At 47.2% G+C, this 16,290-nt stretch overlaps 2 protein-coding genes across 2 annotated transcripts in view; one reads left to right on the forward strand and one right to left on the reverse strand.

Annotated features, from left to right (window-relative positions):
• ttn.1 (titin, tandem duplicate 1) overlaps positions 1–3,364 on the forward strand; it is an 81,444-nt gene extending 78,080 nt beyond the window's left edge. The window contains exons 87-91 of the mRNA XM_030758077.1: positions 61–217; positions 300–790; positions 901–1,054; positions 1,296–1,619; positions 2,021–3,364. Of these exons, the coding sequence (XP_030613937.1) occupies positions 61–217; positions 300–790; positions 901–1,054; positions 1,296–1,619; positions 2,021–2,313 (1,419 nt within the window). The 3' untranslated portion in view covers positions 2,314–3,364. The remainder of the gene's footprint in view (positions 1–60; positions 218–299; positions 791–900; positions 1,055–1,295; positions 1,620–2,020) is intronic.
• Positions 3,365–6,009: 2,645 nt separating this feature from the next.
• The window catches only part of LOC115800526 (bone morphogenetic protein receptor type-2-like), a 37,851-nt gene continuing 27,570 nt past the window's right edge, over positions 6,010–16,290 (reverse strand). Inside the window, 12 exon segments of the mRNA XM_030757950.1 lie at positions 6,010–11,149; positions 11,730–12,804; positions 13,161–13,325; positions 13,411–13,512; positions 13,593–13,672; positions 13,878–13,968; positions 14,058–14,250; positions 14,327–14,463; positions 14,624–14,760; positions 14,946–15,093; positions 15,186–15,346; positions 15,925–16,039. Of these exon segments, the coding sequence (XP_030613810.1) occupies positions 10,830–11,149; positions 11,730–12,804; positions 13,161–13,325; positions 13,411–13,512; positions 13,593–13,672; positions 13,878–13,968; positions 14,058–14,250; positions 14,327–14,463; positions 14,624–14,760; positions 14,946–15,093; positions 15,186–15,346; positions 15,925–16,039 (2,724 nt within the window). The 3' untranslated portion in view covers positions 6,010–10,829.

Consider the following 16,290-nt stretch of genomic DNA (forward strand, 5'->3'; position numbering starts at 1 on the left):
AAGGGAAATGCTTCATATTTGTGTTATTTGTAAATTCAGTCATACTTTCTGTATGAACAGGTTTTGACTCAGGGTGGAAAGTATGAAATTTTTGAGGATTATGGCTCAGCTCATCTTGAGATCTATGAATCGGAGGTCTCTGATAGTGGGGTGTACAAATGTACTGCTACAAACAGTGCTGGAACAGTTTCAACTATGTGCACTGTCAATGTGCAAGGTAAGACTACACCTGATTTTGGACTGCAGTTACAAATGTTAAACTTTTTCCTGACATAATTGCTTTCTTATTTCTGTTCTAGGCTTAAAGTTCTCCAAAACAAAAGCTGAAATCTCAGAGGAATTTGTAAAAAAGGAAATGGTCCATGAGGAAGTCTTGTCTTCTGTAAAGCAGGTCAAGACCTCCCACAGTCAGATGTCAATTACACAGGGCCAGTCTCTGACCCTGAGGGCCAGCATCCCTGGTGCCTCTGACGTCAGATGGCTCCTGAACGGGGTTGAGTTGACCAACTCGGAGCAGTACAGATGTGGAGTATCGGGAAATGAACAGACGCTAACCATCAGGACGGTGAGCGAGCGCGAGCAGGGGATCCTCACATGTGAGGCTCAAACACAACAAGGACTGATCCGGTGTCAGTTTAACACCACGGTCACCACCAAGCGAGCAGAAGCACCTCACTTTCTGGTGCAGCCCAGGTCTCAGAATGTTAATGAAGGACAAAATGTTAAATTCACATGTGAAATTACAGGAGAGCCTTCCCCTGAAGTGGAGTGGTTGAAAGACAACATGATTGTGAGTCGTTTTCTTAAAAAAAAACAAAAAGTAACTTAAGATATAATGTTAGTTTCAGTGGTCTTTAAGCCATTTCTAAAATGATTGAACAATCATTTCCATGTTTGCAGATATCCGTCACATCAAACTTGAAACTGAGCCGCTCTAAGAATGAGTACACTCTGGAGATCCGTGAAGCCACAGTTGCAGACAGCGGGAAATACACAGTAAAAGCCAAAAACCAGTTTGGACAATGCTCTGCAACAGCATCCCTCAACGTCCTCAGTAAGTTACCGCTGCCTTTCAGCTGCGCACAGTTAAACATACTGTATCACAGTGTGTTTAATTAGCTTGTATGCTAAAATGTGCGATGAATGATCAGTCTTGGATTGCACCAAAGCCACTATTAAATAGGAATCCAAGGCACTTCCAACACCCTCTGCTTACATTCGGTGTATGCCGATGGTTTGTGGTACCTGTGCACATTGTGATATGAGCCATGTGCTTGTCATCTGCATCCTTACAGCTCTTGTTGAAGAACCAACAAAAATGATAATTGCAGAACAAAGAGCTTCTACTGACACAGCAGCGAGCATGCAGAAAAGGTTCACGGCCTCCTCGGCTCACGTGGAGGCAGCTTCCATGCAGGCTGGCAGCTACAGCAGCAGCTCCCGCTCTGCTGCTGCCGGATATTCGTTTGAGAGCATGTCTGCGAGTAGCATGTCAGCCATGGTAGCCGAGTCAGTGGTTTCCATGAGCTCCAGGAGCACAGTGATGGAAATGTCTGCTCATACGCATGCTGAGTCCTCCTCCTCCTCACTGAAGGCCCTCACCACAGGGATAAAAAGAGGTGAGATGACTTTAGAAAGTGTCCTGAATGTGCGGGATAGCAGCAGGTGGGCCCTGAATGAGCCGAGTGTGACAGCAACGTGTAAAGGTGAACGCTTTGGTGCATTTCTTATTTAAAGGTCTGACTCATTTTCTTCCTCTCACCATCATCATCAGCTGACATTTCAGATATTTGCACTGATATATTTGCAACAAAACATCAGTGCAAAATAAAAGGACACAAAATGTGAAGACAAATGCATGCTGGTGGTGGTGGTGAACGCCACTGAAAGCCTGGGCCTGAAGGAACTCTGCGCTGCTGTTGGGTTCATTTTCATGAAAATCTCAAATGACATAAAAGAGTCAAAGACTTTCATCATCACCTTTTTCACGTTTCATTACTGGCATTCTCTTCACGAACAGGTACCCCACCAAAGATCGAAGCTCTTCCAGAGGACGTCAGCGCCGAGCCAGGGAAGTCCCTTACAGTAGTGGGAATGTTCTCCGGAGACCCCACACCCTCTGTCCAGTGGGTCCGCTCGGGTCGGACGCTCTCCAGTGGGGACGAACGATACCACGTGGAGAACACTGCCGACTTCTCCACCCTCGTGATCTCTGCGGTGAAGGCAGGCGATGCCGGAGCATACACCCTCCGACTGTGCAACGAGTTTGGCTCCGACTCTGCAACTGTCAACGTTCACATTCGGTCCATGTAGAAAGGAAGACAAAGTTAATTTACGTCCCCCGTTTCCCTCATCCAGAACCTCTTTATTCAGTGAATTAGCACCAATAATCGTACTTGATAAAGATCTGGATTTCTGTTCTTGTAAATATGAACTATTTTTGTACCAAACTTGACATTCATTTATGCCAAACTAGACTAAAGTCTAAAGTTGTTTTAAAATGTGCCATATTGGACAGTTATGACTTAGGATTTTTGAAAGACATTTCTGTGACATGTACATAATGTATATAGCCGAATTTAACGGTTATGGGAAATGTATGCATTGTTATTTATGACAATAATATTAACTGAAACAAAAGAACAAAAGTTTTAACAGGAGAAAGTTTCAGCTGGAACGAATACCCTGTGAAACCAAGAAACTCAAATCTGTGCCTCAACGCTCAGTTGAAGTCGTTAAGATTGCCTCAGCAGGTAGAGAGGTTCCCTGCTGACGTTATAAACCGCAAACACAAAGACGTTTTTTTATTATTATTTTTGTTTTTGGACACGCGTCACAGCGTGGGATATTACAGTTTCCTATGAATTGTACCATGAGCATAAGACCCCGAGTGCTGTTTGCATTACCCTCATGTAAGCAGCACGAACCGGCCTTGTGCTCAGACTGACTGTGTCGTACCATCACGATTTGATGACCCGCTCCGAGTTCGAGCGGCCTGCGCTCGGAGCGTTAAGATCATTTTAATTAAGAGCGCTGTTTCTGGCGCAGGACGGCCGGACTGGCTTTCGAAAACGTGACATCTCCTGGCCATAAAACGAAGTGAGAGCCGGCTCTTCTGTGCAGAAGCAGCGCCGTCTCTCGGAGGACACTTAGTAACATGTTTGTGTGTTTGAGTGTTTGTAGCTTTTAGTCAGCTCACCTTGTCAGTAGTCAGGGTCTTCTTCGCTCTTCATCTCCTGTGAAGAGGAAAGCAGTAACGTTTTGCCCTGCACTTTGATTTCATTGATCTGTTGATGTAGAATTATATTTGATCCTCCTTGAGATTTGTGCATTACTGATTTAATAAAGCATGATTTCAGCACGACACACACGCTCTGTCTGTATTTATTGTGTGGACATAAGGCTTCATTTCCTGGAGCATTTTTACGGTGTTTGTCTGATCTCAGTGTTTGGGTGCGTTCAGTCAGGCGCTGCAGTGAAACACGATAATTCAGCTAAGTGGGACACTGCGTTCCATTTAATTAAGTTTTTCATACAGTGGCCCGATGCTCATTTAGACATACAGAAAATGTTTAACTTATTCTCCTGACAGTGTTTGTGTGACAAAGGAACAAATTATATTCAGCTGTCTGAAAAGTTTAACTCCTGATTACTGGAGCAAGTTAGAAGCAGCTTAGATGCTGAAACCAGCAGAGAGTCTCAGGAGGACCTCCTGGAAGGGTTTCCAGAAGAAACTGGAAACCAGTTTGGTAAATGGCAGTGCTGACAGCTTTAAAAACAGCAGCTGGTTTGTTGAGCACTGATCCTGCATCACTCAGCTTCATCATGGGGGTTATCATAGATTCCTGGACTCTGTATTATCTTAATGCTAATCATCATGAATCGGCACCATACTGCAGGGCTTTCAGAGCCCGTGTGACCCCAGGAACTTCATTATTGGGGCAACTTACTCTTGACATGGTCTCCCTGCGAACCATGGATCTAAATGAGGGACTGGATCAAATGCAATTACACCAGAAACCTGATTACCTGTGGCCCCCCCAGCCCAGCTGTGGGGGCTCCTTCACTACACCTGAAGGAGGTGCCATCAGAGGCTGGTGCTCCACTGGGTGGGCGACAGTCTGAGTATAGCTGCCAGTCTCCAGCTGCCAAAACTGGCATCAGGGACTGCAGCCCTACTGTTACCTTCAGCTGAACACGTCCTCCTCAGCTTCATCATCTGTTACAACCACTTCATCTGGGACTCTCTCTGAAGGCCCAATCACATCTTTGAGGGGACTCTTCCTAAAGATGTGATTGGCCCGGTTTGAGTTTGAGAGGTTTTATTGTCATTTCAGATATTTACAAGTACATATTAAAAACTGAAACAGCGTTCCTCCAGGGACCAGGGTGCTGCAAGACAGTACAGTACAGTACAGTACACAGTGCAGAACTATAGTACAACTGTTCTAAAAAGTAACAACAGAAGAAGACATGGCTGTGGACGAGTGCTGGTCAGTACTGAGTGAATGGTTCCTGATGGAGGAGCAGTTACAGCAGAGAGTAACATGTAAACAAAGTGCAAAGGATACATTAACACTGAGCCATTGTGGGTAATTCCAGTGTTTATGGCACTGACTCTGGCCTCATGCTGACAGACTTTAACTCAGCAGGGTTCTTTCACCACTTTGGTTTATTTTATACACCAATGACAGCCAGTATCCACAGCAACACATTTAAAAATCACTGATGGCTGCTTTTCTGTCCCTCCTCAGCAGTGATGACCCTGATCGGGGGTCAGAGGTCAGTGAGTCCTCCTCTATAAAGGTAAATGCTTCTAAAACCATGGAGATGGTCACTGTGTCTGTGGTTATTCTGGTCAAGATGTGGAGGTCGTGCATCAGATCAAGCCCTAAATAGCCTCGCTGACCTGCACAACGTGAGGTCAGTGAAAAAGGCCAGACTGACCATGTGGATGCAGACCACCTTCTGTCCCAGGACTTCATCTTATGTGCTGCCAACATGCAGGCCGAGCAGGCAGACTCCTTCATCCCGCAGCCATCGGGTTTTTAAAGGAACTGTTGGGATTTCCAGGCACCAGCAGCACTTAGCTAACAGCTATGGAACCGCTCAGATGGTCACTCACACAGTGATCAGTGGTCCACTGTTCAGGGCTGCTTGTTGGGATTTTAAATATTTTTACACCAAATAAAAGTTTAAGAAATTCCTGACCTGTAAATACCAATCAATGCTCCAAACTCTTAATGTTCATAAATCCACCAGAAATCTGCCAGATATGGTTTGTATGCACCCAGATGATGTTTACCTGCAGTGATCTGCACTGACTGGAGCTGAAAATAAACCATATTTACCTTATTTTACTTTATTCCCATTATTCCCAAGCATCCTACAAGCTTCCTGTCAATGTCAAATTCATGAATTCAAAGGTTTTTTTTCTACCCAAAATTCCAGTTACACGTGATTTCCCAAACCCTTTCAAATTAAAGTTTGAAACCCTTCCAATTGGAATATCTTCAATATCAAATATCAAAAAATCATACAGGTCCACACCGGAAATTCACCCAGCTACGATCCATCTTGACCATAGGGCGAAATCGGGAGGGCGAGGGGTACCCCAGGTCTCAGAAACAGATATTTTGTGTGCTTGTTTTTGACAACAAAGTGAAACAAAATAACCCCTAACCCTGACTTTACAATGATTCTGAACATTTGGCTGCAGATACCTGTGAAGTTACACTTGTTTTTACTGCTGGCTGTGGAACAAAGTGCCCTCAGGAGATAATAAAGACCTTTGAATTAAATTGAAATAATCTCACAGATATTATGCCAAAGTATTTTAAGGGATATCCAATGTTTACTTCACCAAACTGTTTTTAATAAAGACAGTCTGACACTTGCACACTTGTTATTGTGTGGATACTAACATGAAGTTAATCACGAGTCTACCCTTCATATTATTGTTCCTAATTCATAGTAACTACATTTGACATATGAAATGAAGCACGTGGACACACTCATCCTCTGCTCTTTATTTCATGATGAACTGAAGCGTGTGATACTTTATGTTTCCTCTACATGGAGACAGAGCAGGTGGGGATGGGAGTATGAAGCACCGGCTTATAACCTGCAGGTTTGTACAGCATGCATTGTGGGAGGTGCTGTGTGCGTGTTTGGAGGTGTTAACAAGAAGAAGAATACAACGCAACAGTATACAGTGGTGGTAGTTGGTCCCATATGAAAGTATACAGAGTATTTACAGTACTGGAAAAGTATCATACATACACATGGATGGTTCCAGGAAATGTTCAGACAGACGTCCTGGAGGACAAAGAGCAGCTGAAACATCAGGTTAGATCTACATCATCCACTCCCCCCAACCCGGGAACACAGACACCAGCAGGCGGTCCGAACCGACCAATGACAGAAGTTCAGTCATGTGATGCTTCATGCAGCAGGCTAAATGTGCTGAATATGTTCATCCTAAATGTGTTTGTACAGATGGACAGTTTAATCTCTGAGAATGATGAGGACTACATGAGCTACAAAGACTTTAAAGGGAACCTCACCGGCGTACGACATCAGCCACAAGCTAAATGTTACACAAAGAACCTCCTGCAGGTGTTTCGATAATAAAACCAGATCTAAACGCTGTTGATTTACATCTCCTGTAACTCTCACAGGCAGTATAAAAGCTAAAAGCTGCTGAGAACTGAAGCCAAAGCAGACTTGCACTCTTTTTAATGGTCACCAGGGGGCGATAGCTGCAGGTGCAACAAGAGGGGAAACTTCCCTCTGACCTCAGTGAGCACCTTCCTGATGAGTCTGTGGGCTCTATCACTCATTTCAGGATAAACTGAATAAAAGTTAATTTTATAAATTTCGGCTTGTTTTGGACAAACTGTCAGCTAATCACTGAGCGGTTCTAAAATGATCACATGATCATCTGGGGGCTTCAGAAACCAACGGGCAACATCACGTCTTTCATACTGTCTGTGGTATGAGCGCCGGTAGCTCTGCAGCCAGTATGCTAACATCTGTGTCGTTCTTTACCTGTGAAACTCTGACATCACCACGCAGAAGCTACGAGTCAGAGTTCCAAACAGGAGAGCGAGACCGAGCGCTATCGCTCAGTTAGCAAACGCTGCAGGCTCGATGGGCCTCCTCTCTCTCTACAACATGGATGCATCAAAGCAACAATGCGCACCTATTTTAAATCACGTTGATGGTAACGGGAGACCGGCGTCTCTTCCATTTCAGTGCCCTCCTCTGTGAGATGATCGCTGTGTCCAAGGTCAGGGCCGCATCCTTCGAAGGCCGCATCTGTAGGTCGATTACGTCACAGCGAGGCAATGGAGGCTGTCCAAATTCAGACTCCGACAAATTTGTCCTTTTTTTCTAGAATTTGAAGGATGGGTCTGGTGTATCCTACCATATCCCATGATTCACTGCACAGCAAAACTCAAACACGGTAATGGTGGAGGAGAGCAGTCAAAAAAGTTTGAAATATGACTGTTTCTGTGACAGAAAATACACTTTGAAGATGTTCTCAGGCGAGCACGTAGACGTGTAAACCTCAAATATTTTCTCATTTTACAAGATATCGCTTAATTGCAAAAAAGTGCTCCAATGATGCGATGCAGATATGAAGGCTAGACTGTCCAGTTTCACAGCCGCTCACCTTGCGGTCTTCATGGGCTGTGAAGGATGCAGACCCTGAATTTGGACACAGCTGATATTCAAGCAGTTTCTTCAGCTAGCTGTACAAAGCTAGCTCAGCAGTCAGTGCTGAAGGAGCACAAGAGGCGGGACTTAGCAGACAGCCTCGTTCCTGTTGGCTAGTTTTCGATCACAATGAAGTTGCTGGTTTGTGTTGTCTGGAAACCTGTAATTACCACTTGTGGCCACAGAGGCCGCTGTTGGCACTGCTCAGCCGATGCTACAAATGAAGATTTTATTAACTAACGTGTCACAGCTCGGAGACAGACGTGATTTTTCCCATTTTGCATGCGCTCCTGGCCCCAATGGGCAGACAAGGCTGGAGTCTTCAACCTGCTACTGAGCATGCTCTGTAGAGCCAACGACAGCACGAAGAAGCTTCTGAAACCTCAGCATTTTCTGAAGGTTGCTCATTGGGCTCCTGCTTTGAACACAGCATGCAGAGTTCCTCAATCCATCCATGCTGGAGAGAGTCTGAGTTAACCCAGAGCCTCTTCACGACCTTTGCTCAGTGGAAATGATCAATTATCTGTTGGTCACGTTCTGGTTGTAGACAGGAAGTGTGACAGATCTACAGCTAGTCCTGGTCACATACACCTGCCTTCACATACTGCATGATATGAATCCTCAGGGCACGTACAATATGTACACATCAGCATCTAAAAACAGTACAAACAGTATAAAATACATACATAACAAAACAGATACTTTTAAAAGGCATCAATAAAGTTAAATAACAGTATGAGCATATTTCAGTGGCAGCTGACTGTACTGAGCTGTAATATCTTTAGTTTGAAATGTGCTAAAGGTCACGAACTTCCTGTAGTAAGTGCACGTTTAAAGGAGATATGTGACATAAATATATTTATATAAATCTGAAAGACTACAGCGTGCATTCATAAAAGCAGCTGTTCAAAGAAAGCTTCAGAGAAACTGGATCACAAAGAGTCTCTGCTCGGTATAAAATCTGAAACAGAAACAAAGAAATAAAAAGGATGATGTGAAAACTGTCCGTCCTGCTTCTTTCTAAACACAAACTCCATCTAAGAAAACGCACATTTAGAAGGAGCCGTCAGACGCACACACGTGTAACTCTGAGACACGTTAAGATGCATTTTTCTGATTGGCCGGTCAAACAGTGAGCATCGCACTGTCTGATTAGACTGAATTTGAAGCGCTCATATTACGATTATTGTTGGGTACGTTTGTACTGCACAGTGTGCTAAAATAAAGTGCTGTGGTTCATGTGGATCTATGCAGAACATACGTGCTGTAGGCTCGATGACGAGCTGATCCAGCTCAGGTGCAGCTGTGAGGACACCTGAAGGACTGAACCCACGTCCTCTGTCAGAGGTATGGAGCTTATTTAATTGTGATTTAACAGAAGTACTGTCGTGTTCCTTGAGAAGCACGTACAGATAAATTGCCTCAAACATCTCAGGAGATTTAATTTAGCTGGAACGCTCCAGTCTGCACTGCTGTCGTTTGTTTTCCTCTCAGCAGACTTCAGAACCACCTGTGCTGGAATCAGTGATGATGGACGCGTTTACCTGCAGGTAGAGCAGGGAGCAGAGACGTGACTGAGCGCGCTCACTGGAGACGCTAACGTGAGGCACGAGCAGCTGACCGTGTGATGGGCTGAAGGCTGCATGGGAGCCGACACAGACCAACGTGAAGCTTTGGAGACGCTCACAGGAGCATTTCTGCTTCTTTTATCTCCACAAAGAAAACAGGTGTTCCTGTCAGTGCGGTTACCTGAGGAGGTCGTACGTGGCCGAGGGTTAATAACTGCACAGGTCGGTGGCTCGTTTCTCTTTTGTTCTCCAGATGTTTTTGTGATGACTTTCTTTCTTTGTCCTTACAGCGTGAACGTGGTGATTACAGCAAACCTCTGAAGGCAGGTGAGACTCTTTCATAAAACAAAGTGCGGATAAAAAAAAATAAGCTTGTCGATCTGCTGCACATCTGAGCCAAACAGACCATCGACAGGAGGAGGCATCGTGAGCGGCTGCATAGCTAGATTCACTGTTTCAAGCAAAAACGCCTCTTTTAAATCCCACGTGACTGCACAAAGACACACAAACACAGACTGTCCTCCACAAGAACTGCACCAGGTATACGTCTGCGACTTCCCTTAATAACATAAAGTGCATAAAAAATATGACTGCCATTTTGATAATATCATGTCGGGTCACACTGATTAAAACTACATGTACCACCTCCCAGCCCAGAGGGGAAGGCCTCCCCAGTCCCAAACCCCAACACAGCTACACTGTCCTGTTCCACCTCCACCAGCAGCAGCACAGCTGAGAGTCCCTTCAGATCCCTCTGAGGTACACAGCGACACACATATAAGATCCATGGCAGTAACACAACACAACCAACTGGAGTCTAACTCTGGTTCGAGTGAACCACAACGACCTGTGAAGATCTCCAGACTGCACCCTTCAGCAGCTGGCCACATCTGTCTCATTACAGGAAACAGAAAGCAGATATTACTCAGGTAATATGGAGGAAAACCACCGACCAAAACAACAGTCACAGCTGGAGCCTGGAGATGCTGAGCTTTAGGTTTCAGCTTCGGTCCGAAGACAAGGTCAGCGATAAAGAGGTCACCAACAGAGGCAGACTGCAGGTACTCAGATAGGATCTCAGGAGCAGCTCGAGCCGGTGTTCAGTGACATTTCTGCCTACGACAGGAATTCCCTAGAAGTGTTCCAGAAAGAAATTCCTTCACTTATCCAACAAAGTTTCCCCACAAAGAGCTGGCCACACCCACCAGCCAGAGAACCAGTCACAACAGGAACCAATTAGAAGTAAGAAAATCATGTGACCTCATCACAACACAACATCACAGGTAATTTAATCCAAGTAACCTGTCAGCAGTCCAATAATCCTTGTCCATGAAGAAATGGATACAAATAGAAATCCAGTCCCGGAATGTGATGCACCGCTCCGGCAGCAGGTCTGATTTTCCATCCCGTGTTCGGCTCTGGGTTCAGTGCTGCAAACACTGCGGATAGCTACGGTCTCAGTTTTCCACAAAAAAAAGGAGAGGAAGACAAAGAGCAGGAAAAAGAATCTGATCTTCAAGAAAAGAAAACTTTTAAAGACTAGAAGCAGGTCATCCCGTCAGGCTCAGAGGTGGTGGTCGCCGTGGCTCCGCCTCCAACCAAAAACACAGCCATGCTGGATTTAGACTGGTTGAATCTGGGGATGCCGACGCTTCCCGCTCTGCGCAGACTGGAAGAGAACTGGTTGTGGCTGCTGCTGCTACTGGTGTTGAAGTCAAAGTCCGTGTCAAGAGCTGTATCCGTGGAAACCACCCAAGAGGCCGGCCGCCATTTTTTCAGGGTGTATGGAGTCTTGACCCGACGCTTGATTTTCTCTCCTGAGGCGCTCAGACTGCCGTTATCCATCACTGAAGCATCATCTGAGGAGAAGGAAGCAGATGAGTTTGAGCTGCACAGATAACATGAGCTAGCTGTGCCCTTCAGTCTCCTCTGAGGAGACCAATGCTACTCTGTTAGCTCAAAGGTCATGGCTATCATAGCAGACTGCAGAGGTCAGCTGTACTGCAGAGGTCAGCTGTACTGCAGCTTCCTCCAGAAAACTTGAATTTCTTGCTGCTCTGAGTCTGAACATGCTGGTAGTACTGGCTGCAGTTTGTGATGGGCTCCGTGCCAACGGTGCACCTCGAACATTAAGCACAGCTCGTCTGAGCTGAAGAGAGCGAGGGTCCGAGTCTGGACTGAGTCACAGTCCGCTACGAGAAAAGACTCCGATGGTGAGGACAGATATCAGGATCGGGTCTGTTCACCATCCACTCAGGACGAGTGAGTCAGCACCGCCTCTGCACGTCATTACAGAGTAAAACATTCCTGATGATGTTACAGGTGCACTCATGTCGTCATAAACGATAACGGAAATGTTAAAGTTACATCTTTAAGCTCTAAGTATTTGGTTCAAGGTTCAGCTCCAAAACAAAGAAAGTGAAGAACATCTTGACTCACCTGTGGAGATGCAGGTAGAGGACAGGTCCAGGGAACAGGGGCGTTGAGGCCTCCTGGCTTTGTTCTGTCCCGCCTGGGACTGCATCAGACCTGGTGTGTGTGGTTCTAAGGCTGAACCTTGCAGAGCCGAAGCTTCTGCTGGAGCTGTGGTGTCTGAATCTTGAGATCCTGAAGCTGGATCTTCTTGGGCTTGCTCTTCTAGAGCTGAAGCTCCTGGCTCTGAGGCTTTAGGTCTTGGATCTGAGACTGGAGACCGCAGAGTTTCTGGTGATGAAGGTTTCGGAGTGAGGACTAATGTATCTAAGTTTAAGGCTTCTGTAATTGGGGTTGGGGCTTCAGGTGCTTGTGGGGCCTGGGTTACCGGAGCTTCTGGACCCACTCCTTGTTTAGTTTTTGCTGAGTCAGGATCTGGATCTTTGCAGCCTTGGAGCTTAGCAGTGGCAGGACAGTGGACTGGTTGGTCCTTTGAATTTTGAGTATATTTGGGGGTCAACATCATTTCAGCAACTTCCTGGAAACGTGGACCTGTATCTACACCGTCACTCCTAGCATGGGTGGAGCGAGGGGCCTGCAGTGAGGACAGTTGAATTTTATGTTCTAGGTCAGGTTCAGCTGATGAAGCCAGAGCGAGCCTGTTGTTGTTGTTGTTGGAGTTCGACCCTCGTCCCGATAAGACACCTCCAGCCCGGCTGTGATGATGAAGAGCGGGAGGAGGAAGGGGTTCGCTCTCAGCAGGAAGCTGCTCTCTGCTCAGCAGGGGTTCGTGTTCATCAGGACTGAAGTTGAGCAGATTCAGGCGGCTGTCTTCTCCTCTCATCCCTCCCTCCATCTTCTCTTCCTCCTCCTCCACCTGCGGTCCCGCTGGGTTGGTTCGACCTCCGCCTATCATACCGTTAGTCACCAGGGTGGGGACGCCCGCGCTGTAACTGCTGCCGGCCACTGTGATGGGGAGGACTTCTCTCCCAGCTGCAGCACCGCTTCTCATGTTTGCACTGTTGGTAACCGTAGTTACCAGGTGTGGCTCTGCAGCCATAGCAACGGTCACCGTGTTCATCTTAGCAACACCTGTTTCCACCTGAAATATAAAATGTTATCGATTAGTGAGAGTTACAAACAGGAGAACCTGAATGTGATCAGATGGTCGGTTCATCGGGGAACACGGCAGCTCTCTGCACCCAAAGACTGATGCTCAGATTCAGCTTCCAGGAAGTTCTTCAGTTTTGGAAGTTATGAATTAAAGATTTTGATGTGAGAATATCCTCCATCTCTATCCTCCATCTCTCTCCTCCATCGCCACTAAATGTAGCAACAGATGGTTTAAAAGGACAGTGGCTTGCTGCTTTGGAACAAACTCCCTGCTGCGCTCATTGGGTGCGCGCCGAGAGGAATCGATACCGATCAGAATCGATACCGATCAGAATCCCTTCGTACCTGTCGGTGGTTGGACTTGAACTTCCCCAGCTTCAGCCGTGAAGAGGTGGAGCCGCTCTCCTTGACTTTGGGTAGCAGGTGGAGACTGGTGGGCCTCTGAGGCAGGTTCTGCTGTTTGGGGAGTGGGTGGATGGAGGAGGAAGGAGGAGTATCCACGCTGTTCACCTGGAAAAACGGGAATAAGCAGGAGGATATTTGAGATGTTCATTCACCAGCAGCCACACGGCGTAAATACGTCAGCACCGCGTACCTGAAGGTGCAGCTCGCTGCCCATTTGTGCCTCCAAACCAAACAGCTTCTGTGAATGCTCCATCAGGTTTTCATCAGAACTTTCCCTCAGGTTCTTATCCACCTGCAGATACAGATGCTGGCAGATGTTAGTGTGTCTAGATGGAGGGAACTGAAGCTGAAAAAAGAATTAAAGGTTAAAACCTCTTTGGGGTCGAGCTTGGTGGCCTCCAGGTCTTCTTCTGTGAGATGCAGACACACTGGGACACTGGGTACGGAGCCACCTGGAGGACAGCAGGAACAGAAGCATTTGAAACAATTCAGCCCCACGCTGAAGCATCAATAACACCACTAAAGGATTTCTGTCAACAAACAGCTGTTTGAGGTCACAGCAGCATCTCTGCCCTCACAGAGGAGCTTCCTGCTGCCTCCAGATCAGCGAGGTTGATGTCAGGTTCCTCCTCGAACATCAGCGTGACTGTTAGTTACCTGCGTGGTGAGATTCAGAGATGGTGGACAGTAAGGTGGCCGGTGTGAGGCTGGTGGTGGTCGACATGCTGCTGTCTGTGGACAGCCGAGCCTGACAGACAGACAGACAGACAGAGCGAGTGAGACACGTCTGGAGTAACAGCTCATTCAGGTGAGCATCAACGCCGGCTGAACTTCTACCTGCGCCTGCTGCCGCTCGTAGTTGATGGAGTTCCTGTTCTTCTCGCCACCTTCTGCTCCACTAGCGGTTGTCCTGATGACTGATGCCTGGTGGCCATCGCCCTGGAGGTTTTTGACCACACCCACCTGGAGATCCTCAATGTAGGGGGAGGTGGAGCCACCGTGAGGAGGCCAGCGACCATGAGACAGATTCCTGAGAGACAGACAGGAGGTCAGGAAATCCATCCTTCATTTACTGTGGCTGTGTGTACCTGTGGTGCTGTGTGTACCTGTGGTTGTGTACTGCAGTGTGTGTACTCAGCAGTGTGAGTTCATACAGCCTCTCCTCTGCACACTGAGCCGTGAGCCGAGCTTCAGCATCCTGATCCCAGCAGTCCTCCATCGTCTCCTTCAGCGAGCGCAGCAGCTGAAACAGAGTCAGAGGAAGGCTATGTTTACATAACAAACAGCTGATCTTTGTTTACGTCACTGAAACTTCAGAGAAGCAGGACTGATGAGTTCAGGCGGTCAGTAAATGTCTGTGTTAGCGTTTATGGTTCATTTCATGCCATCACTGTTAGACGGACCAGGCTGTTCTCCTTCCAGGCTTCAGGGAATCTGGGTCTGTATTTCTCTCTGACCACCAGGGTCTGCATGTCCTCGAAGCTCGGATGGTTCCCGAGCTCAGCCTGGAACGCCAGCTGGTACTCTGGTACTGTTTCCCCTACACACACACACACACACACACACACACACACACACACACACACACACAGGCTCTGCAGTTACATAATGTCAGCTGAGATGCTTGTATCACTGGCTATAGCATTAATGCTTTCTATTCCACATCAAATACTGTGGGATTTTATTTTGACAGTCACAGGAAGCACACAGTGTGGGGGTGGGTACCTGGGAACAGGTCGGAGCACCTCCTGAAGCTCTCCCAGTACAGCAGACCCAGGGCGTAGACGTCGACCTGCTTCAGCGCCGACTCGCAGTCTCTGAGGTTCAGAGCTCCGCCCAGAACCTCAGGAGACATGTACCGCACCGTCCCCACCTGCACACAAACACACCACCTGTCAGCTCTGCCTCCTGCTCATGCTACAACAGCACCACCTGCACAGGTGGCGCAAGTTCATGAACTTTGACCTCAGATATGGCCATGGTGTCGTCATCTCCAGGGCGACAGGGCCGGGGTCCCGTCAGCCTCATCGACAGGCCGAAGTCGGCGAGGACGCAGGACAGATCGGCTCGGACCAGGACGTTCCTGCTGGTCAGGTCTCTGTGGGCGACAGCCGGTTTGTGCTGGTCTGAGGAGGCAGACAGACGGGTTACAGCTGTTTATTGTTTACACTGCAGGAGGTAAACAAACAAACAGACAGCAGGAAGTAAAAGCACAAACAGGAAGAGACGAAGACCAGAGCCGAGGAGCCGGCTCGCCGACGGCAGCGTTCACACCATAAATCAGCTTAACAAAGCAAAAAGATTTTCACCATGTTTTCATATTTTTACTGAAAATAAAAATATGAAAAGCAGAAAAAGGAACAAGAATCTGATCCTGGTTTGAAACTCTGGTGTTTAATGTTTTTATTATTAAAGAGAAAAAAATGCTCTCTTTTTATCAAACATCGGTTGATGATGAAATATTTAACTTTGTATCATAAAAATTCTGATATCTGAACATCCATCCTCACAAACACACGCTCATCAAAAACTGTGCTCCGCCAGCAGGGGGTGCCACTGTGCTCTCTGCGCTGCAGCAGCACCACGGCACAGACACTCCTCACATGGATTAATCCGCCACTGAAAATAGTCCCCGAGAACCATTTCCTCCTGTTTGTGACTGAAGCTGCCGATGAAGAAAGCGAGGAAGACTCTGCCGTCTTACCTCCTCTGTGCAGCTCGGTGTGCAGGAAGGCGAGGCCTCGGGTCACGCCGTGAGTCATCCTGCAGCAGGTCAGCCAGTCCACCGAGTGGAGAGACAGGTAGTGAGACAGGCAGCCCTGAAACACACACACACAGTTACCCCTCAGGTGTGTAAACCAGGGTTAAAACCTGCTCAGGTCTCATTCTCAGAGCATCAAATGACATCATATTCAGAGGTGAGCTGTGGGGGCGGAGAACGATGCACCTGTTCATGGCGTCTGTCACTCCACACTCGTCATTGTTAAATTAGAAAGGTGCAGCTCATCATCTGCCTCCACCTCCCCCTATCCCAGCATCACTCCAACCCTCTACATGTTAAACCCTCGTC

This window comes from Archocentrus centrarchus, chromosome 21, assembly GCF_007364275.1.
Source record: "Archocentrus centrarchus isolate MPI-CPG fArcCen1 chromosome 21, fArcCen1, whole genome shotgun sequence".
Lineage (NCBI taxonomy): Eukaryota > Metazoa > Chordata > Actinopteri > Cichliformes > Cichlidae > Archocentrus > Archocentrus centrarchus.